The 26,532-nt window shown below is 41.0% G+C and overlaps 1 protein-coding gene across 1 annotated transcript; it reads right to left on the minus strand.

Moving 5' to 3' along the window:
• Positions 1 to 246: 246 nt before the first annotated feature.
• si:ch211-272n13.3 (uncharacterized) lies at positions 247 to 24,801 on the minus strand. Its single transcript, XM_063906146.1, is given in 49 exon segments — positions 247 to 1,687; positions 2,060 to 2,105; positions 3,658 to 3,901; positions 4,012 to 4,247; positions 4,382 to 4,672; positions 4,771 to 4,918; positions 5,261 to 5,373; positions 5,481 to 5,615; positions 6,084 to 6,161; positions 6,548 to 6,574; positions 6,842 to 6,935; positions 7,133 to 7,308; positions 7,469 to 7,621; positions 7,719 to 8,224; positions 8,478 to 8,798; positions 8,801 to 8,939; positions 9,226 to 9,372; positions 9,495 to 9,678; positions 9,840 to 10,053; positions 10,145 to 10,286; positions 10,371 to 10,401; positions 10,971 to 11,186; positions 11,552 to 11,727; positions 13,279 to 14,241; positions 14,733 to 14,820; positions 14,895 to 14,994; positions 15,095 to 15,361; positions 15,595 to 15,606; positions 16,283 to 16,327; positions 16,431 to 16,500; positions 16,585 to 16,652; positions 17,072 to 17,176; positions 17,426 to 17,525; positions 17,614 to 17,675; positions 18,020 to 18,212; positions 18,420 to 19,747; positions 19,795 to 20,470; positions 20,612 to 20,808; positions 20,903 to 20,951; positions 21,035 to 21,104; positions 21,189 to 21,225; positions 21,490 to 21,516; positions 21,646 to 21,806; positions 22,024 to 22,161; positions 22,260 to 22,366; positions 22,909 to 23,082; positions 23,219 to 23,333; positions 24,111 to 24,405; positions 24,680 to 24,801. Coding segments are annotated over 48 exon segments (9,300 nt in total). The 5' UTR covers positions 24,311 to 24,405; positions 24,680 to 24,801; the 3' UTR covers positions 247 to 1,556.
• Between the last annotated feature and the right edge of the window lie 1,731 nt (positions 24,802 to 26,532).

Genomic DNA, 26,532 nt, shown 5'->3' on the forward strand with positions numbered 1-26,532 from the left:
TATTGATGGCAGGCTGCATTTCTATCTGGAGTTTAAGATACCTGGAATCTAAAGCGAGATCTGCACACAATAACCGGGTCACTACTAAACATATACTGTTCTTCCACAGCTAAGAATAATTTATAAGCAAATATTTTGCTCAAATGTAGTTCTTCACCTGTTCGGGCAGATACTTTGGAATTTATAAGGGATTTTAACTGGAGTAAAAAGCTTTTTCACACTCAACTTAAGATCTATTTTACAATATTAAATGTACTTTTTATTTTGGTATTGTAACATCTGTAAATTAAGTAACCCCTATAATAATCCGGCGTGCATGTTATAGGATTTAAGTCTGTAATGTAGCAGGGATATCCAGCATTTGTATTTTTTTTGTTTTTAACCCAGGTGCAGGTAAGGATCCCTTAGGAAATATATAGTAGTTACATTTAATTTCAGTATTTGTTTATGATGACTCAATTATTAATAATATTTATTTTTAAACAATGTGTCTTAGCAAGCCCGTGCCCCATGATGGATTTTATACTCTGCATTTCATGTTTTAGTTTTCTTCTTCTTGTTTGTTCAATATCATATCTAGACGTGTACTTTATGTTTGTTCCTTACGACTAATTAAATCAAATCAGTCACATTTTAGGATTCCTTTGAAGCATCTAAGCGATATATTTCAGAAAGATGGTGAATAAAATAAAATAAAACGGTCATTTTATAAGATCTTGAATGTTCACCCCAGCTCACTCAAGTTCATTTTATTATTTAATTACAACTTTAGAGTCTTCTGTAATGTACAGGCGTCATACATGTGTATTATGTTACGGTATTTATGAATGATGAAAAAAACAACAACTAACAAACAACAACAAAAAAGTGTGTTTCACTTTTAGTGGCCAAAGAAACAAGCCAACAGAAATCTGAAATATGAGTTACACAAATGTAGTCACCCTGTTTCAGCCAGAGAGCTTTCCAGCTCGTCTTATTCAAGTATATCATGTTCATAAAAAAAACATTAATGAATAAATAATCACAAACACATTTCTCCAATGAGTCTAATAAAGTAAGACCAAGACTGATATTACACCATTTGATGGCACGTACCAAATGTAATATCTTGGCAAGATTAATAATGATGCATACATCAAATACTTCAAATTTAGCAACCAATATTCACAAATAAAAAGCCAAACCACGTTTCTGTATATATATATACACACTGTTCTAATAGAAACAATAGAGTAACCGATTGAACAGAAGGAACAAATACTTTTGAGGTTCTCTCTTTGTGTACCCATCGATGATGCAATATACTGTATATCTATATGTACATAGATATATATATATATATATATATATATATATGACTCATGCCCTTTGCTCCTGAGTGGTTAAGTGCAATGTGCATTATGTTAGCTTTCTTTCATAAAAGAAAGGAGAGTAAATACGAAGCTGGATTATGGTGTTGTATGAACGCCGGTTGCTTTGGCCTGCTTTTGATACAGTCAGTATTTTAAGTTTTGTTGTTGGCTAAAATGACCGCGAGCAGCAGTGCTGATGTGTGTTCAGATCATGTTGTTCTTCTTGAGTACCTCTAAGTACTGCTGCGTCGCTCTGCTGACGGGGTCCAGCTCCACCCGGGAGGCAGAGCCCACCGGTGACATCCGGGCCGAAGCTACGTCCAGCTCTGCTGTGGCTGAGGAGCAGAGAGAGCACAGAATCAGAATTAGAATTACTTAACTAAGCAGCAGTACTTTTTTTTTTAAGTGACCATGTAAGATAAAAGAGGTAGCTGGTACTGTTGAAAAAATGTTCAATAACATCAGTGAGCAGCAGCTACAAGTCAAATACTGCTAGCATCAAATGAATTCAATCACAACCATAAATACTTAAAGAACCCCAGGGAGAAATGGGTTTCATGTTGAATATAATGCATTTTACAATATAAGAACTAAGTATGTAAAGTAAAGGAGATATTTTAACATAATCATTAAAGTAAAACATAACATAAATAATGAAAGACTTTATAAGGAGTTGACATTTGTGTTTCCAGCTTCAGTGAACTCACCGTTGTTTAATTCCTTTGATATGTTTCTATCCAACTCACTCTGCATCTGTAAAAAAGAAGCAAAACTGAGATTAAATTTAGATGTTTTAGTGGAAAATGTTAGCTGAGATAAAACTGAAATAAAATTGCCTTAGAAATAGATTTCAACACGTTTTGTTTTTTAAAGGCAAAGAAGCAAGGATGATATTTGAACACTAAACCATGGTAAATGGCAATGTGGATACTTTGAGAGCAGGGCTGGGCAATAAGAATTATATGTTGATATGAGATTAGATATTATCTAAAATGTTGGACATAATAACATTGGTGTCCTGGTGCAGTAAATCTGCAATACAGTAAAGGGATTTAATGTTTTGAATAACCAGACTGTTCTAACTGTTATTATATCCACAATACAGATGAATATCAATCAAACATCTAACTTTATATATATTAAAAGCATCAATTCTACAATGTTGTTCCAATATCAATTCTGAAAATAATTTGGTAAAAGATATTTGTATCTTCTCCATATTACCCAGCCCTATTGGATGGAGAAAAACACTGCAAAAAAAAAATCAGGAGTAGTTTATAAAACACAGAAGGAAATGCCAAGCATGCAAGCTCTGCTTTAGTGTAAGCTGAGTTTCTGTAGTAGGTCATTCCTCAAAGATGAAGCAGATGAAGCAGGGAAAAGCTCTGCAATGATAAGGACCAATGTCATTTAAACACATTTCTCTAATTGCAGTGTGGGGAAAGCTCGATTTTCTGTAAGTTTACTGGTTCCACTCAATTTACTTTTCTTATCTACATTCACATTTTACCTTGACATGATGCCTTGCATGGAAACAGAAATGTAGGCCCACAGCAGGTTAAAGGGAACACCCGTAGGGATGCACTGATTTATTGGCAGAACATTAGTCTCCGGCCTTTTGACAGCTATCGGACGATCGAAAAGTGTACTGATTGCAGTGACCGCTGATGATATGTTGTGTCACATCAATTTAGAGCCTTCGAAATGTTAGTTGGTAGCAGCCAGACTTGGATTTGGGCACTCTGGCATGACTTCAGACAGTACCGGATGCCGGCGTTTGTATCAGAGTTTCTGAATCTGTGCATCCCTATACAGCATCCAATCAGACACTGAGCTCAACGCATCTACACACCTGGTTATGGGTCTGGCTGAAGAGAGGAAAGATGAGAGACAGACTTTTGAGCTAGAAGCTAGAAGATTAAGAAATAGAAGACAGGTTATACTTAAAGTCCCACTACCATAGAAGATAGAGATAGAGTGAGGAAAATGAGCAGGAGCGAGAAAATAAAAGAACATGGGGGAAGAAATGTAAAAAATTGTAGAGGGAAGACAGGTGTTGTTAGACTTTAGAAAGCCATTTGATTATTGACTTTTCCTCAATCTGAAATATATATCTCTGTGTCTGTTATGACATTGTAACAACACACTAACCAGTGTATTAAAGCAACATCTATGAAAAAATGCCACCAATTAAACAAAGAAAACTGTAAACCAACGACACTATGGGAATGAAAATGGCCGAAAGTGAATAAACTTGTCTCCCTTAGAGAGATCACCATGTGTGTGGATTAATAACAATACGGACCTTTGCTAGGTAGTCCTCCACCCTGCTGTTGTGCCCATCCGTTACAGGGTTAAGTAGGGAGAGTCCCAGGCCAAGACTCCTGTTCAGGGGCCCCAGTGTGGCCCCGTAGTGTAATGGTGAACCAAGAGCGCTCACGTCCAGCGTGGGCCCTCCAAGGCTACCGTTTGCGATGCTGCTGGTGATCAGAGCCCGGCTGCGCTCATTGAGCAGCTTGGAATTGGCTTCTGAAAGTCGACTATTGGCCCTGTGGGGAAAAACATAATTGATAAATACATTTATGCATTATAGTATTCTGGTTTAACAGACTGAGCCTCTAGGGAACCCGTCACTAAGCACAGAGCGAGCTGGTCTCACCTCTCAAGTCTGGCAGCGAGGGACTTGCGGACCCGCAGCTCCTCGGCGTAGAGTTGGCGGTATCGCTCCAGCTCCGTGCGTGTGGAGTCTCTTTGGTTGAGGCTGTCATGATGGGTGGTGCGGGCCCGGCTCAGCTCCCCCTCCATCTCCCGGATCTTCTGCTCCAGCTGGGAGCGCAGGTTGGTCTCATTGGCCGCTTTGATCTGATCCAACGCTTCTTGGGATGCAGCCTGGGACTGAGAGACAAACAGATATTATATCAGGGATGGTGAGTGGACATTTCTTTAATGAAAAATAAGAGGACAAACGTTTCTCAACAGCCTTTAAGAAGAAGGCCACTTCATATTAACCAAATCATATTGGGCTTTACCTGCAGAAAGATGTTGACCTGCTCCAGTTTCTGTTGGATCTCCTGACGGGCCCTGTCCTCAGCATCCCGGCGGTATTGCTCCACCTGGCTCTGCTCTATCTGAACGGCCTCCAGTCGGCGCCTCAGGTCCAGCACCTCCTCCTCCAACTGCCTCTTACTCCTCTCCAGTTGCTCATTGCCTCGGCTTGAGCTTTTCAGGGAGGCCAGCTGATCCTGGAGGTCGTCGTTCACCTTCTCCAGCTGACTGCGACGGGACGCTTCCTTCTCCAGCTGCACCTGCAGATCGTCCACCTGGTTAGAAAGGAAAGAGGCCGAGGTCTGAGGTAGAACACTACGTCTAAGGGACTCAAGGGGTCTAGAGTGGTTTCAGACGGTGCTGACAGGCAAACCTTTTCTTTCATTCGTCCAAACGCCCCCTCGGCTTGGCTGTGTCTGCCTTGCTCCATCCGTAGGCTGCCCATAGGAGAGCCAAAATCAGCTCCGCCCGTGTCCTGATCCCGCAGTTTCTTTTTGGCAGTCTTCACTAAAGTACGCAACCTTAAACACAAATGGACCATTACTATACGTAAACAAATAAACAAATATAAATTGCATTACACAAAAAGCTTAAAATTCCCCTACAAAAAATACATTTCAAACAATTAAGCTTGCACACACACAAATAAAATAAAGGACAAACACAGTACTGAAACACCATAGCAGTTGATTTCAAAACGAAACCGAAAATCTTACACCAGATGTATACACAGAGGCACCACAGCCACATAAGCCAGGAAAAGCTGCACTCTACTGGATCCTTGCTGTGTCTAATTATCAGGAAGATGTACTGCCGTGGGGGGAGGAGGGCGAGGGGGGTGCGAGGCGGAGGCTAGGAGTCACCTGTACATTTCTTTTTGGAGCTCTGTGTTTCTCTGCATCTCCTGGTCCAGTCGGCTGTCTACAGCTTTCTTCTGTTCCGCTATCTTCTTGGCTTTTTTCTTTTCTATTTCCATCTGGAACACAGGAAACCGGCCCATAGCTGTCAGACCCAGAGCATGGTACATTACCAGTAGTGATTGCTACAACTTTAGGTCCCATATGAATGCATGACTGTGATCACCTGGGTGCTCAGGTCTCCTTTCTCCTTTTCTAGCTCTGCCAGACGCAGTCCCAGCTTAGAGCGGCTCTTCAGCTCCTCCTCCCACAAGGCCTGAGAGTCATGCGCTGTGTGGGACAGCATGCTCTGCTTCTGGACCTAAGAGAGAGAAACATAAAGGCAAAATAGAATTATTCTAAACAGTATACACTGTACATTATAAAAATAAGTTCCAATCAGCTTGTTACAGCCTATTGTTCTTCTCGCCTTTAAGAATATGTTTAATTCGAATGTATCAGTAGGAGTGGAGACAGAAATACTACTGCTCAAAAACTACACAAATAAAACCTGAACCTTGTTCTTATTTTCTTAAATTAGCTAAATAATTAGCTTCAATAGTTTTCATACTGTTTCCTGTTTAACTCCCATTCGTGTCATATTCTAATTGCTTAAAAAGATTCCTGAAAACAGTTTGATTCTTTCTCTTTTGGCTGTCTCCTCAAAAATGTAAGAACACTCTGCTCATTCTGGTTATTTACATAGATAAACACCAGAAGAAAAAAAAGAAACGATGAGAGTATGTGATTGAAATCTAAACTGAGTAAGGAAACAAAATATGCCACCAACCTCTCGATTGAGTTGGTCTTCCAAAGTCATCTTACTGCTTTGGAGGTTTGTTACCAACTCCTCCAAATGACCTCTCACCTACAAAAATATGAGAAGCATTGAAAAAAATATACATATTTAGAGTTTGTGTTCCTGTTGTCTGTTTATCATTCAATAAAGTTGAGAGGATAGTTTGATTAAAGTGTAGTAGCATGCATCAGGCAGAGTAAGACAAAGAGAAGTGACAGAGCCCACATACCAAAATCAAGCTTTAAGGGAGAAACCATCATTTTAGTTCACCAAGAAACACTGACACAAACTATTAATCCCTCAAAAGTTAGGATTTGTTGTTTATCAAAATGCCCACAAAGAATGTCACGTTGTAAATAGATAAAATATGATTTACATTTTTATGTTTGGTAATAAAAAGAAATGACAGAGGTAAACCAACACAGCGGGACTAATCCTACATCCACAATACCAACCCCTTCTCCAGGCGAGCAGTCAGATTGCTGGAAGAAAATTGGATACCTTAATGACTTCATAATGTAACGCCAGCTATGTGATGTCAGAGAGATCTCTCTAAGAATCACCATACTGCTATTTAAGTCACACAGAAAGGATATATGGCACCAGCGAGATCCTGTATAACGTGTGTGTGTGTGTGTGTGTGTGTGTGTGTGTGTGTGTGTGTGTGTGTGTGTGTGTGTGTGTGTGTGTGTGTGTGTGTGTGTGTGTGTGTGTGTGTGTGTGTGTGTGTGTGTGTGAAAGTGACTCACCATGGCAGACTCCTGAGCGCCTTTCTGAAGAGCTTCAATTTTGTTGGCCTGTTGCTTTGCAGCAGCTTCCAGCCGGGCGTTCTCTATCTCCAGCCTAATGAGGCATTACATTGAAACATATATTCATATACCGTAAACCGAAACATATGCAGATTCAAATGCTTTTAATACGAGTTATAGAATATATAATTATTTCTGAGTTGTATAGTTAGCTTGTTTTTCTTTTTTTTAATTTATAATAAACTCATTAACTTTCAATCCTGAGTGTGTGGACAGATTGTGTGTGCATACCTTTGCATAGCTTCCTCCAGCTGCTTGATGGTGGTGTCAGAAGCTGCCGAGGCTAACAGCGCCTCCTGGTGTTTCTGAAGAGAGGTGGAGAGCTCCTTTTCCCTCTCATCCAGGCTGTTCTTCAGACTGTTAATGCGCCTCTCAGATTGCACATACAGGTCTTCACTTTCCTCCAGCTGCAAGGCAGAGACAAAGCATCTGACTCGTCAGAAATGTTAACAGTGGATCTAACTGTCATCTCATCAGCTTGCTTAGCTTCATAACCATTAACACATTTGATATCAGAGACATGGGGATAATAACCTATCACAAGGTGGCACTGTTCCCTGCGGTTACCTTTCCTTTGAGCCTTTCCAAGTCTTTAAAGAGCCGGGCCTTCTCCTCCTCCAGGTCATTGCGATAGCGTGTGTTGACCTCCAGAGAAGCCTCACTCATTGACAGCTTCTTGAGCGAATCAGCTAGCTCCTGCTGCAGCTGCCTTACAGTAGTCTGACTCAGACAAAATCCAAAGAAGCAGAGAGTGATTAGATATACTGTAAAGACTAGTGAATCTGGATCAACAGGTTAGGTTGAGGTTGTGATCTACCTCTCGCTCGCTCTTCTCTTCCTCTAGCTTGTAGATCTGATCTCGGAGGTCGGCAGCCTTACTGGCGAGCTCCTTACTTCTCTCCTCCACTAGTTGCACCCTCTCCTCGCTGTCAGAGCGCAGCTTGGACAGGATATCACTGAAGCGATCCTGGGCGTCTGTCACTGCACGCTCCTTTGCAACGCCTTTGTTCTGGGCCTCCTCTAGCTGCTGCCGTAGTAACATGCTCTCACTCTGGGTTTGGGCTAGTCGCTCCTGTGCGGCCTCTTGCCGTGCTCCGGCGCGGTTGGCCAGCTCCTCCTTAACCTGCAGCGCCGCTTCTAGCTCCTTCACACGTGCAGCCCCCTGGTCCTTCTCCCGCTGCAGGACGTCCAGCAGGAGGCTTTTCTCCGTCAGCTGCAGCGTGGCCCGGTGAACTTCATTCTCTAGGCTGTTAGCACGAGTCTCTGCCTTGGAAAGCTTCTGGGAAAGGCTGCTGACTGACTCACGTTGATTGGCTACTTCACCTGTTGATTTAAAAGCCTTGTGATTCAGTGTCAGATACAGTCAAGCCACTTTCACTTCATCTTTCCTTAAAATATTGATGTAAATAAAGAAAAAAAGCACATGAATTAAACACAAGGTGCACTTTGGATTACAAACAGCTATTAGAAGCAGCTGCGTCTGTTTGATAAACACATGTCATGTCTCCAAGCAGGAAATGTGTCACAACTTGTATCGGCATGGGTGAGCTGTCCATCCATGTCCACCATTACCAACCTGTGAGTCTGTCTTTAAGACGCTGGTGTTCCTCTTTCTCCCGGAGCAGAGCTCTCTCAGTCTCTGTTTGAGCTGCCAGGCAAAGCTCCGCCTCCTTTACGGCTCCAGCCAGGCGGACACGAGTGGAATCGACCTCTGCGTCCAGCGTTTCGCGAGTCTGTCGCTCGTTTTCCAGACGGTTGGTTGTCATAGTTAACTCAGACTTCATGGCGGTCAGCTGGTTGTTGCAGTTGAAGACAGTTTGGGTCAGGGCTTCACTGTTGAGTTTGAGATCCCTTCGAGCATCTTCTAGCTGCTCTTTGAGGTGTTCATTCTCCTCCGAAAGGTGGCTCTCTTGAGACTGCCGTTGGCCTGTGAACGCTCGAGTTCTGCTCTCAGGATGGTCAGCTGCTCCTGGAAGGTGGCAGTCTGCTGGAGCAGCTCCCTCTCCCTGTCACTGGCCTCGGTGAGCTGAGACAAAGCCTATGGAGAGAGAATAAAATGTAAGGTCAAGAGTGACTCAAGTATGCAGGTTTTAAGTTACAGATTAGCATTTTTTCTATTTATACAAATAACAATCTTCTATTAGCAACACCATACTGTACCACTGTTACTTTACAATACCAAACATTTCAAAAGCTTAGACCTACCAATGTTTTTTACCCAGTTATGGATAAAGAAACACAACATCACAGGGTGCAAACAGTTAGAATATCATATAAACCATACAAACTCACTAAAAAGGTGGATAATACTGTGTGGGGATTACCTCATTGCTTTTGCTGATGTTTCTTTTGTTCTCGTCCTCGATCTCTTGCTGCTTACGGAGATGGCTGTTGAGCAGGTTCTCCTGCAGCGTCCGAGCGCTGCGCTCCTGAGCCAGCAGTCTCTGGGTCTCACTGTGGTCCTCTTCAAGCTGGGGGGTTGACATAACCATTGAATGAATCAATTACATATACACCAAAAAATAAAACAGGTTACACACTGATCAAACACTCAAAGCATCTCATCAAATCATCATACGCTAAGATGCTGTACCTGTTTCATGCTGTTGACCAGTGTTCTCATCTCCAGCTCCAGGTTCCTGAGGGTGAGCTCCACCTTCTGCTTCTCTTGCACCTCGACCTGATGCTGCTCCTCCATCCTCCTAAGCTTGTCTCGGGTCGTGTTGTACATCATGGTGGCGTTGCGGCGATTTTCCTGCTCCTGTTTCAGCTGAAATCTATAGCAATATATCATATTTTATATAAATGAATAAAAAAAGATCCATAAATTAGACCATCAGATGACATATGTTGCACAAAAATTCAACAAAAGAGAGCAAGACCATGTAAAGGAATGGCTACAGGAAGCTGTCGTTCTAGAAAAGGAAGTTGCTCTCACTTGAGGTTTGTGACTTCAGTCTGCAGTTCCAGCTGGTTGCGCTCCAAGGCCGATTTCACATCTTTAACTTCCTCCAAAGAGCTTTTCAACTCCGCCCGCTCCATTTCCAGCTGGCTCACCTTGTCTGACAGGTACCCATGGCGACTCCTTGCCTTTTGGATGGAGCGCTCATACTCGTGGAAAATGTTCTGCAGCTTCACCATGCTTCTCGAATCTAGGGATATATTATTGCACGTCTCTTTTAAAAGGTGGATTGACTATATGTATTTAACTAATTTGATGTATATTAGCGTTTGAATCAGTACCCAAAGTGGCTGAGTCCAGCTTCTGAATGAGGAGAGATGCGTGGCGATAGCCTGAAGTGGGAGAGTCGATGTCGTCTGTGGCTGTGTCGGACGACTGAGTGAGTTCATCAAAGTCTTCGGCCATCTCCACTTCTTCAGGATCCTGCATATGGACACAGCTGGGAGTGAATACGATTGACTTTCTCAAACTTCCATCTACAAGTTATTAGGAGAATGTGCATTTTACCTTGTTTTTCTGTTGTCCACTAACTGGAAACCTGAGCCCAGAGAATAACAACAGGGGTTATTTTAAAAACTGATTTGCCCGTTCCAAAGCTATGATAGCTGCATTGCAGACTTGTTGAAAGTGTAATGGTATAATGCAGTATACTATTCATTTTTATGGAAATCATTGGTTAGTCATGCAACAGGGAGGAAAATTGATTCCCACTGATCACCCACCACCAGTATTGTGATGGTTTGTTTAGACTGAATGCAAAGCAAATGTTAAAAACCACCAATGCACCAACATGATCTAAACTTACCAACAACTCTAGAGGTTTCTCTTATTCAGTTTTTACCTGCCACTGAAGGTATTACACTAACTTTGATAGTGCTTTATACAACCCTGCTTCAAAAACGTTGAACTGTCCCTTTAAGTTAAGTACTACAGGTTACCAAAAAGCCTTTAGAGACTTCCATTTTCTCTCCCTAGAGTGAATCTGTAACTGTTCACATGCAATCACTTTCCACACAGCTGTACTTCCTGCATAATTCCCTTTGCCTTCAGTCTTAACACACCTCATGAGTTAGTGACAGAGAGGTGAAATTGATACTGCATATATACCTTCCTTCATCGTCCGACACTTCACTTAAAGTGCTATCGTCAAACACAGAGAGAGGATCTCCATTGACATGAGCGTTGGTCTGAGGGGCTCTGCTGTGCGGGGCCCCTCGGACCAGCTCCAGCTGTAAGGTCTCCTCTACAGCTTGTCCCTCCTGTTTGCTGCTATTGTAGATCTGCTGGAGCGGGAGACGCAATTGCACTGGTGCCGCGTTGGTGCTATGGAGAGCAATAAACCTGATAGTCAATAAGTTGTGACCTCTCACGTCAGGGCCCTTATGGAGGTTTTGCTGAAGAAAACCTCATAAAATGGAATCAATAAAATGAAGTTCAGCTCTCTGCTGAATGCGTCATTGAAAAAAATGTAGCTTCAATTAAAAACATTTATCAAACTTATAAGACTTATGAAATGATTTACAGGACAACTACACACACAAACACACACACACACAAGTAACATCCTAGCTTCTAGATAATATCAGACTAAATTCTGGAGGATTGTGACTCTGAAATTGTAAGGGTTAACATGCGCTTGTGATGAATGTCAAGTGTAAAACAATGTGTAAAAGCAAATGAATGCATACCTCTTGGTGGCTGCAGGTTGCTTCTCCTGATGCATTTTTCCAGCTGGACTTGACAGGCCTCCTAACCTGGTTTCAGGTTTCTCAGTGCCCACTTCTTCGAATGCCTGTTCACCAGAATCCCAAGAGGTACTGGATGTTTGCACCTCCATTGCAGCCGTTCTGGTGTCTTTGCCAACCTGAAAGGACAAAAAGTTGAATATTGAAAAACATGACTTGAGGGATTATTCCTAACTCAAACAGGTTTGGGCCAGCCTTATTAAGATGCATTTTGGAGCAGGGACTTCTACACTTTGTCATACATAATTTAGTCTCACCTCTCCCATTGGAGACCTAACACCTTGCTGTGGTTACTCTATTTGACATATTATTTTTAATTAAATTAAAAAAGGATGCATTGTGCCTTTGCAAAACTTGCTTTGGCATACCTGAACTGAGAAAAGACTGAAGTCAAAAGGTCTCTAATAGTTGCAAATGAGCTCAACACTACAGTATTACTTTCTCATTTTTCTATGATGTATTTCCATAGAGGAATCAAAAGGCTGTCCAACATATAAATATATCCCTTCCCTAGAAATCAGTATAGCTTAAGCATAGCATGAAGAAGTAAAAAAAAAAAAAAAAAAGGATCAAACAAATTGCCAAAGAAAGCACTTCTTTTTGAGGAAAAGAAGGCCATTATTCATACAGTCATCACACAAAAACACAGAAGAGTTAATTAAACAAACCTAATCAACTTAAAAATACATGCAAGTTCCATGCACAACTAAAGACAAATCAATACGAATGAACACACAATGGTCATTTCACACCCGAGACGATGCGAGTTAAAGTCAATGTAAAGACGCGGATAGATTCGCTTAGCGCCAGATTCGCGTGACGCGTCCTCGCGAAAGCCAATCAGCGGTGAGGATCTAAACCTGCCGTTACTGTAGTTGAACCAGAAAACCAATATAGCGGCCACACATAGCTCACTCATATCTGTTCAAAAACTAGCGAAAAGCTATAAATGCACAAACCACAGACTGTCTCTGACATGGCGAATACAGTCGCTGCCTTATTTATGTCTGTATGAAGTTATGTGGACAGAGCCGCTAGATGTTAGCTTAGTCTGACCGATCAAAAAAACACGCATTTTAAACTTTTTTTTGTCTGCGGTCTTGTAAGCACATTTGTCAAAGCAAAAGTACTTCATGTTTTATACTAACCAGCATCAGTATGTAGTTATTTCGGCATCATTTGGAACGTGTATTACAAACAAATTAGAGTCAAATTATGTAAATGTTGTTTTTGGTATCTACCAGTCTACAAGATAAGTCCCGCCTCCTCTCCAGCAGCGGTGAAACTCGAGCGATTATTCGCATTGCGTCCGGTGTGAAAGCGCCATAAACTTTGTTTAGTGATGGAGAACTATTAAAAATGAAAAACAACCAATATGTTTTCGGTCACTTCAGTGCAGTGCATGTGACGTTCATCCAACCGCAGTTCAATTTCACATGTTAGTTAAAAAGACACAAAATAAATAAACAGAAACATGCGAGATGGACACTTCTTCTTTAAGTCAAAACTAAAGAAAATGGCTATCAAGAAATTGAAAAATGAAATAGGATGCATGGCTAGTTTGGGCCACTTGAAACCGATGACTAAAGGAAATTAAATGAAGAACATGGATGTAATGAAGAGAAAGAGGCGATCAAGAAGGGACTATATGAGGGGCGGCCATCCTCTACCTCTTTCTGGAGTTGGGCCTTTTCTTTCTCCAAATCCTGGAAGAAAACCTTCAGCACCCCTACCTCAAGTTTAAATCTTCCCATGTGCTCCTCGAGCGCTTCATCAGAAACACCTGGGATAGATGCTGAACGTCTGCTCGTTGAGGGTGCATGAAACTTGGCAAATTCCTCAGGATCCTCTTCTGAACAGGCATTGTTTTTCTCAGCTTCATCTAAATTAGCACTGCTGTCCTTCGAGATGAGGTCCAGATGTGGTTTTTGGGATGGCCTTAGTTTGGCCTCATCCTTAAGGAATGTGCTCCAGTCAACATCTGATACGGGCATGGTTTGATTATCATTTAAAGCTGTGGTAACGTGATCTACGCAGCTGTCTCTTTTTGGGGTGGTGAGTTGAGGTGACGGAGAGCTGTGCTCCTCAAGGACATCGTCAGTGACTAAATCTGGGACTCGACACATGTTGCTCTGACTACGTGGGGGGGGGTCACAGACCTGCTTCGGGTCCTCGCATAAGGAGTTGTCAGTTGAATCCGCCAGAGAGTCTTCCTGTCCAGACTCCCTCTGCTCGGGTATGGTGAGAAGGACGGTACACCTTGCTCTGGCCGTTGGGCGCACAATCACTTCCCCATCTTCTTCTTCATCGCTCGACTCTTCTTCTGCAGAAGAAGATTCAGCAACGGCCTGTTCTTCTGCAGACCGTCGTGATCGAAGCAGTTCTCCAAACTTCTCTTTTAATTCCCCAGCAACGTTCTTGAAGGTGGATTTCACCTCCCGTTTTTCCACCTCTACCCAGAGCTTCTCGTAGCGATTCTCCCATGGGACACTATCACTACCTTCACCCCTTTTTTCATGACTGTGTTGATCTTTAAAGTTATAATCCTTTTCTCCACCGTCAGAGCCCACATGGCGAGATGGATTAGAGTTATTTAGATCTAGCTCACATGTATCTACTGCATCATTTACCTCCTTTGATGGCATGGGTGGACAAGGAAGACCAAACACAGACAAGACAAAACATACAAAAAACACATTTGGACTTTAAATTAAAAAGACACAATATTCAAATAAATATGGCAGAATTTAAACATACAGAAATTGCATTCATTTGTGATATGTTCTAACTTGTTTGGCACATATTGTATGAAACAGAACCTTTGATTTCTGGCACAGTAAACATCATTTTGTTGGAACAAGCTGTTGAAGTCAACATAACAGGATGTAGCTGGCATGCTTAAACAGATGGACTCATTTTGTTATTTACTAAAACAAAATGACTAAAAACATCTTTGATCTTGCCTAGAGCTTCTGCATTTTCACAAATGTTTTAATTGACACACATTAAGTGTTTCATTTCCTTTTGACCTGAAACGCATGAATGGTGATGCTAGGACAAACCAGTCAGAAATAACATATACTGTAAATATAGTGGTAGAAATAAATGTATGGGTGTTTCTAACCTTGTGTTGCTCCTGGTCAGATTCTTCGTTAGTTTTGGTGTCTCCTGCCATCGGTGAGAGCTCAGGGGAACCTAAGGGGACAGAGAGTCTTAATCATCATGAACACGGGGCGTGAGCAAACACATGTCTGTAGGCAACCTCAAAAAGACCAGAGCGCCTTACCTGGTGTAACCTGCCAGAAGCTCAGCTAGGTTTTGCAGCTGACTGTCAACTTTGTCTGTAGTATTAGTGGACGCCACATTGTCTGGTTCCCAATCTGATTCTGAATTAGAGCAGAGAGAGGAAATTGGTGAGATCAAATCCTCCGTCTGATTGGTGTATTGTGTTATTAAAACATCACAGAAGGGCGTAAAATGCCTTACCCTCTTCACTCTCTGGTTTCGGTGCCACTATCTTCCTTACTCGAGGTTGGGGTTGGGGCACGGGTTGAGGGGGTGTGCTGGGTGTGGTTTTGTTGGGGTTGATGCTCCTTGGAGTTGTCGGAGGTGCAGCTGTAGCAAGGTTTTCATCCTGCTCTTTAACAGGTGGAAAAGAGCATTCTGGGAACTCCTCGAGTCCAGGGGAGGGCATTTTGCGGCCAGGCAGGGTTCTCTTACTGGCAGTACTGGCCGAGTCCCAGTCTGACGCATCTGTGTCATAAACACAAGAAGTTGTAGGTAAATAAACATCACATGACATTGATGCTGATGAAGGTATGTTGACACTGGGAAAACTACAACAACAATCAATACCACTCAATGAGAACGATCTGGGATTGGCTGGGATGCTATTGCACTCAGATCAGACTGAGGATTAAAACGAGTAACTACAGCTACCAGTGTAAAGTTCAGCTTTTCTTATAAGCTAGTTCTTGTTTACTGACCTCTTCTTTTAGCTTCAACAAGTGCGATGATGACAGAAACATAGAAAGGGTGGTTGAGCCAGTGTTGCACGCAGATATACCATTTATAAAGAATAAAAAGAATGTATCTCCTACATTTTTGAAAGTGAAAATGTTATAATGTGTATTGGGCTACTCGGAAATGTAAAATATACCAGCAAACAGATAATCAGTGATTTTGAAAAGAGGGGTTTGTTGCAATATCGGATTAATTAAATACAATTATCTTAATATCTAAAGTAGTTCATGTTGGTTCTTATCATTTTACCTATGTATGCCCTAATTGAGTCTGAAATACCCTTCATACTACACATTTACTCTCAATTTGTCTTAAAGAGTTTGTTTAGGTACAGTTTTACTAGCGGTTAATTGAATTGATGTTAGTTGCATTGTTTAATGGGTATTCTGTGTTAGGATGGAGTAAATCTAATATATATAGTATATATATATATATGTCTAATTAATCTTTTTAAGCTTGTTCCTTAATGTTACTAGGCTATAGTTTAAAAAGCTACGTCCATTTTTTCCAAAACATGTACATAAGGGGGTCCCCCTGTCTATTCTTTATCTAGAAAGGGGTTCTCTGCATGTGCATTAGATGATCAACTGCCTTGTGATCACCATATTTAAAAATATAACAAAGAGTGGAGGATTCGTTATTATTCATTACCTTCAAGATCATCAACATCTCCCAGACCGAGCTCTTCCATTAAGTCTGTCAAAGAGAAACAGACTGCCATGTTAAAAATACCATTTCTTCTTCAAACCAATTCTTACAGACCAAAAGGAACCACAATGCTTTAGGCTATTCTATTCACCTGTCTGTTGTGCTTGATCTCCTTCAAGTTTGCTCAAAACACGGAGAGGTTCCCACTTTGACTTCTCAGTCTGGAAGAAAGGAGAATTGCTATGTGACTCCAACAGTTTTCACAATTTAATTGATTTTCTTTTACATTTAGTAGCCGGACCTACCTCTTTCTGTATACTATCATCTCTCTCAACATCCTCTTCTCTATTATCACCAGTATTGTTGTTTCCAACTGGAAGAGACATCACATGTGTGAAAAACAACTCACTTTTTATGTAAAAAACAAAAGAACATTCTTGTGAAGCTGGCTGAGTTTGCCAAAACATCAAAAAGCATTCCCATGCAAACAAGCTCATGGTTAATAAGCGTGAAGAGAGGCTGGTTAGGCATTGGATGGGCATTCAGATTCCTGGTTTTGACTGGGACATAAATTTAGCATTTGTCAAGAATGCTGCACTTTATTTACGTATTTTATGCCAAAACCTGCTGAAACCGAGCTAGCTAAGGACATATGGCCACAGATTTGGGAGAACAGGGTTCAGGGGTAGCAGGCAGGGTGGAGTGTCGTATGCTGCATGCATTCTCTTATGGTGATCATGAGGTGATGGTCACCATGCTGTTCCTCAGACCTATGATTCAAAGCATTCATACCCTCTCCCTGGCTGCCTCTCGGCCTGCCTACACTCCTCCGAGGCTCTAGGACTGCCATCCTATTGCCTCCTTCCCCTCTTAAAAACGAGGGAATATAAAACAAGTCTACAAAAGAAATGTAACATATGGTTGGAATGGCTGTTTTGAGTCGTGGATATTATACTGCATTGCACATTGTAATGAACATTTAGAAAAAACAGAAAGCTTGATCCATTACTACGAGACAAATATAAAACAATATTACAGTAAATCACAGCTATCTATGATTATGGATAAGGTCACATTGGTTCTGCAGCGTGAAATGGTGCCTGGAATGATTAGATTGCTTCAAAAAAGTAAAGAATAAAAACGTACCTTCTTTCCTCTCTTCTTCGACAGTGGCCGCCTCTTCTTTAACTTTGATAAGCGAGACTTCTTTCTCTTCCTGTGGCTTACTGGGGTTTTCAGAGTGGGACTGAAAGAGAAAAATCAATGTGTGATAATGTGATTGACTAACTTTTATCTGATCCTCAGAGATATTACAAAAAGGATCTTTACTGTACCTCAGAGTCCCAAGAGTCCTGCTCTTCTTCTTCCTGCTCTAGACCCAGCTCAGACAGGAAATCTGTTTCAACAGGTGTAGATTTATTATCATGACATAAACTGTAAAGCAATGTTAGTTTCATAGTAAATATAGGACAGAGAAGCACATGTATTCTTACTTTTTCTTACTGTTTGACCACTTGTTTACAATAACATAGTAACTACAGTCAATTCAGTACCATCATTTTTTTCTTGATTTGGCTAGAATGGCTTTATAGAGTTGAAAAAATAAAACGCGTATCTGACTGTCAAACAATATCAAGGCGCAAAGCTGTTGTCTGTTGGTACTATATGCTGAAGTTGTAGTTTTATCAATACAGTTGTCCATGCACACAGAACATCTACTATAAATCATTTGCTCCTTACCCCTTTTCTTATCTTGAGAAACTTCTGTTTCAGGAACAGCTGAGGTGGCCTCAAGAGACTCTCCACTCGCTTCAAGTTGTTCATTATCATCTGAGACATCCTCCTCTTCCTCCTCGTCATCATCATCATCATCATCATCATCATCATCTCTCTCCTCATCCTGGTCATCCTCATCCCCAGTGGAATCTTCTTTCTGGTTAAAAAAAGACAAATACATAATGTTTTTCATGAGTATTTACTTAAACAGCTACTTCTACAATTGCAAAAGGCACCTCCAATGGTAGGAAAAACAGGATATTGAAATATGAAATGCACGTGCAGGGTTGGTTTTAAAAGACAGCACCACATTTCAGAAACTGCTCACTACAACTAAAAACTACCTGTAGTGTTCCAGTTTTACCTGATTGACCGGCTCGTCAATCTTTCTGACCTCTTGACCGTTCATGCCTAAGCTCTCTGCTTCATCAGGTGAGACTACATCGACATCATCAATGTCGGTCTGAGGTAACGCTTCATCCTCAGACGATGTGTTCTTGTCATGGTGTTGATCGGCAGTGCGAGGGCTTGAACAACTATTTTTCTTTGTTGGTTCCTCATTGAGGTCATCTGGTGACACTGTTGTGTGGGAAATTATGGCACTTTTATTTTCTAGCGGCACATATGCAGTTAATCTGGCCTTGTCTTCGTCGTCAGACACTTTGACTGTTGTGCTGGTGAAATCGTACTGCAGCCTCTGGTCCCTGCTGTCAGAGTCCTCACTTGCCTCATCATCTCGGCTGGAATTATCTTTGTCAACGTCAACCAGCTTGTCTTCCTCCTCCAGCCTGTAATCCTCTACGGTGTCATCCTTTCCATCAATAATAGATTCTTGTTCATTGTCTTCATCTCCCTCCAACTTCTTCTCTATTGCACTCGTGGGCCTCGACTTGTTTGGGGTAGAATGACTTGACTTCACTGCAACGTCATCATCCTTTGTCACCATTGTCTTCTGCTTTTCTGACTCATCCTCATCATCCCAACTGCTATCATCGCCTTCTTCATTCTCTGACTTTAATATTTCTTCCTTTTGTGATGATTCAACATCATCGTTATCTAGATTTTGGATTTTGGTTGCCTTTTCATCCTCAGGTACTGGTGACAATGCAGTAGAAGGGTCATTTAAAACTTTATTAACACTTTCTTTATCTTCTACAAAGTCATCAGAACACTGCTGCTCCCCAGTCTGGTTTGATGATATCATTTTTGGTGAATGCGCATCGTCTTTATGGTTATTTTCAGAAGAGGAATCCCACTCTGATTCATCTGCTGTTGCTTTGGCTAGTCTGTTTTTAGACTGAAGGGTGCGTTTTGAACGTAGCCCCAAAGCAGACACAAGTTCATCTATCACTGACTGATGCGAGACACATTTTGGAGAAGGTACCACTGGTGAGGAAGAATCCCATGAGGTATCTGGGTGATGTTCCTTTGGTTGAGGTAATGAGCATTTTGAAGGCAGTGTTTCTGCTTCTAGCTGTAAATCTGGTGCTTGAACATTACTTTTCTGATCAAGGGTCTCATCTTTTACCTCATCTTCTTTGGGTAGGTCATCGTCACTGTCCTCTAATGAGGAGCCCCATGAAGATCTGCGTTTATTCTCTTTCAAAGATTCTTTGTTTGATGCAGCATCAGAAAAGCCATGTGTATTTTCACCTCCATCTTTAGGAATCACATTTCTTCCCCTTGCTAGTCCTTTTTTCATTCAAAACCTCCAGTCTGATTATCCTCTTTATATTCACCGTCATTACTCACCGCATCCCCGCTGTTTTGTGTATTGCTCCAGGAATCATCCTCATTTTCCATTTCTCCTTCAAACTCTTCCTCATTCACCACCATTGGTGAAGTTTCTTTGTGAAGTCTGGAAGGCAGGGGGCCTCCTTTTGAACCAAGGCTGTCATCTTCATCGGAAAATTTAGATTCTACCCTAATGGCTGACACGATACAGTCATCCTCTACATCTAATGTTGCCGGCAGTGCGTAACTAATTGTTCCAGCCGGGTGGACAGTGGCATCTTTCTCTGAATCTCCTACAAAACCAGGACTAGTTTCCCTGATGTCAGCACCGGCTGGATTGTCAGCGTCAATGATGTTAAGAGCAGCGGCAACAGAGGGTTTGTCTTCAAATTCAGTCGTGTTGGCCTCAACAGAAGCCACACATTTTCCATCGTCCTCCTCTTCCTCGCATTCATTCTCTTCTTCATCTTCTTCATCCTCCTCTTCACTTTCCTCATCATCATCATCATCTTCATGCTCTTCTTGGTCGTCATCCTCATCTTCTTCTTCTTCTTCTTCCTCTTCCTCTTCTTCCTCTTCCTCTTCTTCTCTTCCTCCTCCTCCTCCTCCTCTTCCTCCTCTTCCTCCTCTTCTTCTTCTTCTTCCTCCTCTGCTTCTGGGCTTCCCTCCTGAGACTCTGGCCTTGTGTTACTTGTCGAAGGCTGCTCTGATTGCTTGCTTTTCTCCTGGTCGTCTGCTGTAGTGATTGTTTGGTGGGGAAAAAAATAGGAGAGAAACAGGTTATAGAAACACAATCGGCACAGCTTCACACAAATATGTTACCTTTTTGTAACTTGGATGAGGGGTAGAAGACATCTGGGGTGCTTTGGAGAGGAAGGAAATGGGAGAAGGATCTACTGGGCGCAGTGGAGCTTTGCTGGACAGTAAAGCCTTTGGGAAGGATGGGATTCTCTGGACTCTATTCTCACTCTCTGGTTCAGACTCTGTACCGCTCAGGGACTTGTCAGGTATTGCAGAAGCTACAAAGCAGGCAGAGATGAAAGATTACTACCAAAGAAACACAAACTATGGAGGAACACTTACAAGGGGATAAGTGTGAAATATTCTTATTACCTCCTCTTTTAGATGCAATCATTTTCCTCAGGTTTACCTTTTGTGGTTTCTGAAAGACAGCAGAACAATTAAAGGCTAGGATGAAATTCAGGAAAAACCCAGTCTACAAGAAAAAAAGGAACAGCAACCAACCTTTTCGATTAAAACAGATTCATCATCATCATCTGATGAAGCCCACTCATCTGCAGCACTCTTTGAAACTCTGTACAAGAAAAGAAGAATGGTTTAAGCCAGGACAGGCATTGCAATTGTAGGTTACAATCCACAAAAAGAGAATTGTGCTTACCGACTTAAAGACTCCGACTGAGAATTGTCTTCAAAATCTGCAAGAAAACAGAGCAGCTTATTTTCAACATCGGATGGATACATTTTAGGAAGGTTCACATCATATTTTAATATCTAATCCATCAAGTAGAGACAAGGAGAGCATGTACTTTATTTAAAAGCAAGTATGGTGCAAGAAGTGCTACAATTTAACAGCATAAACATCAAAGCCCATCTTTGGTGACTTTTATTGCTCTGTACTGTCACAAGACTGACAGCATTTGACTGGTTTTACTATAAAAGCTCATCTAAGCAAGTAATACCTCCCCTTGCTTCATTTGCTCCATGCTCTAGATCCAGTCAAGAGGTAATGCATGAGGAATAAATCAAATAATCAAAGTCAATAATAATTACACACAACGATAATATCCTCATACCTCTATCATTGATTATTATGTGATAAAAATCCATCTCCCTACCATCTTTGTCAGTGGCTGGTCCTCCCAAAGAAAAGCCTGCTTCAACGTTTTGGGGAGGACTACCCAGCACTGTGTTTTTCTTCTTCTTGCTCTGACCTTGATATGATATAGAGGGCCCTTCATTCTTCAGGGTACTGTGCTCAATGATCAGGAGGGAACAACTACAAGAGAGTCAAGATAATGATGTAAAATGTCAGAAGCCTTAAAAAGAAGAAAGCAAGTTTTAAACTGTAAAACAAAATTGTTTCCAAATGAATAAACAGACAAAATTATCCATTTATGAGATTCTGTAGTTTTTTTTCCAGTTCACAAATCCATGACCTCTAAAATAAATAAAACTCTAGGGAAATATGTGCAAAGAAAATAGGCAGAGCTTACGGATGATGCCCATTTATCACGGCATATTCATCGGCTGACCATCCTTTGGTATCTTTTAGTGTGATATCGGCGTTAAACCTCAGGAGCAGACGCAACATACTGATTTGTCCATTGCCGGCAGCGATCATTAAAGCGGACCTGCAGGAAAGAAAATAAAGAAAAACCATCAGCAAAGAATTATGCAACATTAAGGATATTGGACGTTGTTAAAAAATAGCTAATTTTTCAGAACTGACCTTTGGCTTTGGTCCATAATATTTACATCAGCACCCTCTTTGAGGAGAAACTCAGCCATCTCGATATGGTCCTCACGGACTGCCACAGTCAAGGGTGTGAATCCCTCCTAAATATGAGATCACAGTCAACAATTATATTTTTTCATAAATGTATCAAAAGTCCAAAATCATAGCTGACACATTTAAACATGTATTATGTTTTAAAGACCCTTCATTATTTTCTAGCACTTTACTATAGCTTACAGACATACCACTGAATGCATACAAAAATTACATCTATCTCCCATCAAAAAAATAGAATTCTAATAGAATGAAACTCCTATACATGTGGCTTAAAATGTTCATGATGGCTTTGATTTATTTTGACATGTTGTGCCATGCCTAGTGTTGTACACAATAACATTTGTGCTGTAACCCAGCAGACACAGTCAGTGTTGGTTATTGCAATAAAGTCTGTAATAAGGATATATGAGCTGTGAAGGCATGATAAGGGCTGATAATTATTTTCTTCAATCAAGATAAAAGGAGTAGGGCTAATATTGTGCAACCTCTAGCATCGTTGCTGGACCAACTCACATGACACTATGTGTATATCAACTATAGATAAATCAAAATGTTTCTGCTGTTGTAGACCGAAAGACGGAATCACCTTGTTTTGTGCATTGATGTCGGCCTCGTGCTCCAGCAGTGCGATAGTAGTGGACATGGATGGGATGTTTGCTGATAAATGTAGAGCTGTATTGCCATTGACGTCCACCAGGTTAGGCTCGGCATGATTCTCCAGCAGTATTTTCACACAGGAATCGTGCTGGCACTGCACTGCCTGATATAGAGGAGATTTATATGATTACAGAGGTCAGGCTTCAAACACTGAATGAGGAAAGTAGCAAACTTTGATCATCACAATATATTCAACAAGAAAAACCACTCTCTGGTGGAGTCTCATCATCCAGGATTACCTTCATTAGGGCGGATCTATTTTGATTGTCGCATAGGTTAAGCTTGGCTTTGCTCTCAACGAGAAACTGCACCACTTCAGCATGTCCACTGGCGCAGGCAATATGCAGTGCAGTTCTGAAATAGAAAATGACAGTGTTTCTCATTAGCGTGCACTCTTTTTCTCACAAAAACACTTCTACTAAGCTGATCATTTAAAGCTTATTTTTAAAGGCACTTTGATGAAAAGCTTCACACATCGAGGTGCCTTACATTCTATAAATATCAATGAAGATATTTCACAAGCCATACTGTAAAGTGCCTTAAGTTCCTACATAAGCACTCACTTTTGAGACACTAATTGTGAATGGTAATTAGATCCCGCCTTGAAACGCAAATAAAAAAGAAACAATGGGGTGCCATTTACTTTTAATTGTTGCTTCAAATAGACGGCAGTTTGCTGTTTACAGTCAAAAGTGCTAAACATGTTTTACCACAAGCTGAGTCTAATAAATAAAAGTATATTTCATTACTTTAAATAAACAATATACCATAGAGCTGCTACATTATGAAAACTATGGCTCTAGTTTTGCAAACATTTTTGAAAAGAGCTTTGTCATTTTAAAAGTACAAGAATGCGATCTATCTGATCGGCTGCATTCATTTTTTGGGGACACTTTTTGTTTTTAATCATCTAATGTGTTAAAGATACAGTATAAAAATAGGTCAAGGGTCAATAGTGGATTGAAATACATACACATTTCTTTTAAAAGTGAAAAAAGATGGTCAAAAACAACGTGTTAAAAGAGATATAGAAGCATATACATAAAATAACATGCATGTGGAATATATTACCAGGGTAAATAAGACATACAACTTCAAGGATGTGACAACAAGTGCTTCAAAGCCACATACCTGTTCTCCTTGTCAAGTTGATTGATATCATTCTTTTTGGAGAGCTGCCTCAACTTTGCCAAATCACCCCCTGATGCAGCCTTGTGAACCTTCCCGAGGTCCTTATCTTTCAGGTCATAGCCAACCGAAAGCACACTCCCATTGTCAGGAGTACCGGACGGGTGTTTCTTCTTCTTGGTGAAGCTGAATATTTTCTTCATTGTGCACAGCGGCACAACATTGCTTTTGCACCGTCACTAACGCTACCTGCCACTCATGCGGCGCCGGAGGATCACCACAGGCGGCTGTCCCATCCCTAAAAATAAGACGTGCAAAGCGGATTAGAAGTCTATCAAACAGTGCGGGTTTTCTTCAACATATAGCGTTAAAAACACAAATACTGTTCCTCACACAGTGATATACAGTGAAACAACCTAGCTTTCGTGCAACTGCGGCATAGTAATCAACTAATGCTACTAGGCATAACATTAAGTATCTCATTACCTTGATGTAGCTCTAGGTGACTGTAAAAACACAGCTGTCATGCTAACGACAGTACGCTACATGTACCGTCGTTTTATTATCCATACCTGAAACAAGGACGTCCTCTGCGTTAGTTAGCAGCAAAGCATATCAACGTTTCACTGGAGCCATTTTAATGATATTACGATGCACAGAACACGTCCAAATGGCCTAACGTTAGTCGGCGATGTTTTTTTGTATTAAAGGCAGTTATAGCTTGTATCTTGTTACTATGGTAACTGTACAAATGGTATGCTAACGTAACGCTTAATACCAAAGGTTATCCTATGCTGCTAATGCTAAGAACTAAGTAACCTACTGGGTTTTTTTAAAGTGCTGTAACGGAACACTCATTGCAACACCTACTACGCTCATTTAAAATAAAAATGCTTAAGTTTAGGTCAGTGTTAAAAGCCATATTCTGGATTAGTTGTTGCCTAGCAACCTAACCTCGCTTGGCTGCCTCCCACGTCGTCACTTCACAAACGATGCAAACCGCCACATTTAAAAACTGGATTTGTAGCAGAGACGAGAACAGCTGGGATTGTCGCTGCAGCTTCAGCGTGTTAAGCAAAGACTCGTAATGGTTCAAATACACTTGTGATGTCCTTCCAACTAGAGTGAAGGTGTCTTAAGCTAATGCTATCCTGAAGTGAAACAAACTTAACCCTGCTAAGTCAATGCTAATTAGCAAACCCCACAAATCAGAACCGAGGTGAGTATTACCAGCTAAGTTTCTAAAAAGTATACCGTTAAGACGAATAAAAAGGAATCATGTAATGTTATAAAGCTAAGCATTACAAAAGCATGTGTGTAAATACTGCTTATTAACTTAAGCACTAACCTGTTGATTGTCGGAGTCAGAACACTATCAGAGAGCTAAGCTAACGAAAGTATACTGAGAAAAACTTGCTGGCTGTTGTGAGTTAAAAGCAACCAATCAGATACCAGTTCGCGGTAAAGAGTGGTTTTACTGACCAATAGGCGGTCTCCGTGAGTGTAAAAGGTTGGTTGACGAGCCAAGGAGGTTTGTTGGAAGCAGAGGTTTGTTGTGTAATGCCAATCGTGTACCACTTGATGGTGACATGTTTCTTGAAATGTTATGTTTGCGGTGCTATTGGGATCTGCAGTTCCAAAAGACTTAGTTCCATACATTTTTCCTGACAAATAACAATTGTTATGATTAAAGATTGCAGGCAGGGTCTCACATCCAAAACTCGAAATGTTAAATGGTTGTAAAATCTGCTGTCATATTGTAATGTGTTTGTAATGTACAGCAATGAACATAAATACTCTCTATGAGGAAATCCAATTCAATATCAGTCTATGTCTTCAAATAATGCCATTAAACTGAATTAAGACATCTTTGACACACCTTGTGTTAATCTTTATGCAGAAGATCTCCTTCTCTATGAAAAGGGTTGTTGTATTCAGTGAGCCCTATCCATTTCTTTACTGCCTTTCCCAGCTGCTTTTAAGCTTCAGAAGATACTCAGTCAATGTTCATAGTTGATGTCCATGACAAGCAACTATGCCTCTATCCAATAATATGTTTAAGATGGTTTTGGTGGCTGGGAGTTGCCTTTCTCTGACAGTTGATGATGTAGAATGGGGTAGGGAGAATGTGACATTTAGCAAAGCTTCAAGGGCTGGAATTGAACCTCGGATAACTTGGTTATGTGGATTGCACTGCAACCACACAGGAGACAAGTTAAATTTGTCATTTGAGGCCTCATGTTTATCACTGTTTCAGAAAACCAAGTCATTTTATTCTCATTCATCTATCAGCTGCTGTCTTGCCAACATGTTGTAAGAATATGATACAAATGAAAACAATAATCATTTTGGAGCTGATTTCCAAGTGTATATAAGAATATCTCCTGTTAATGGCCATTAAATTATTATTTTTTCTAATATTTTC

Source organism: Eleginops maclovinus, chromosome 2 (genome assembly GCF_036324505.1).
Source record: "Eleginops maclovinus isolate JMC-PN-2008 ecotype Puerto Natales chromosome 2, JC_Emac_rtc_rv5, whole genome shotgun sequence".
NCBI classification, from domain to species: domain Eukaryota; kingdom Metazoa; phylum Chordata; class Actinopteri; order Perciformes; family Eleginopidae; genus Eleginops; species Eleginops maclovinus.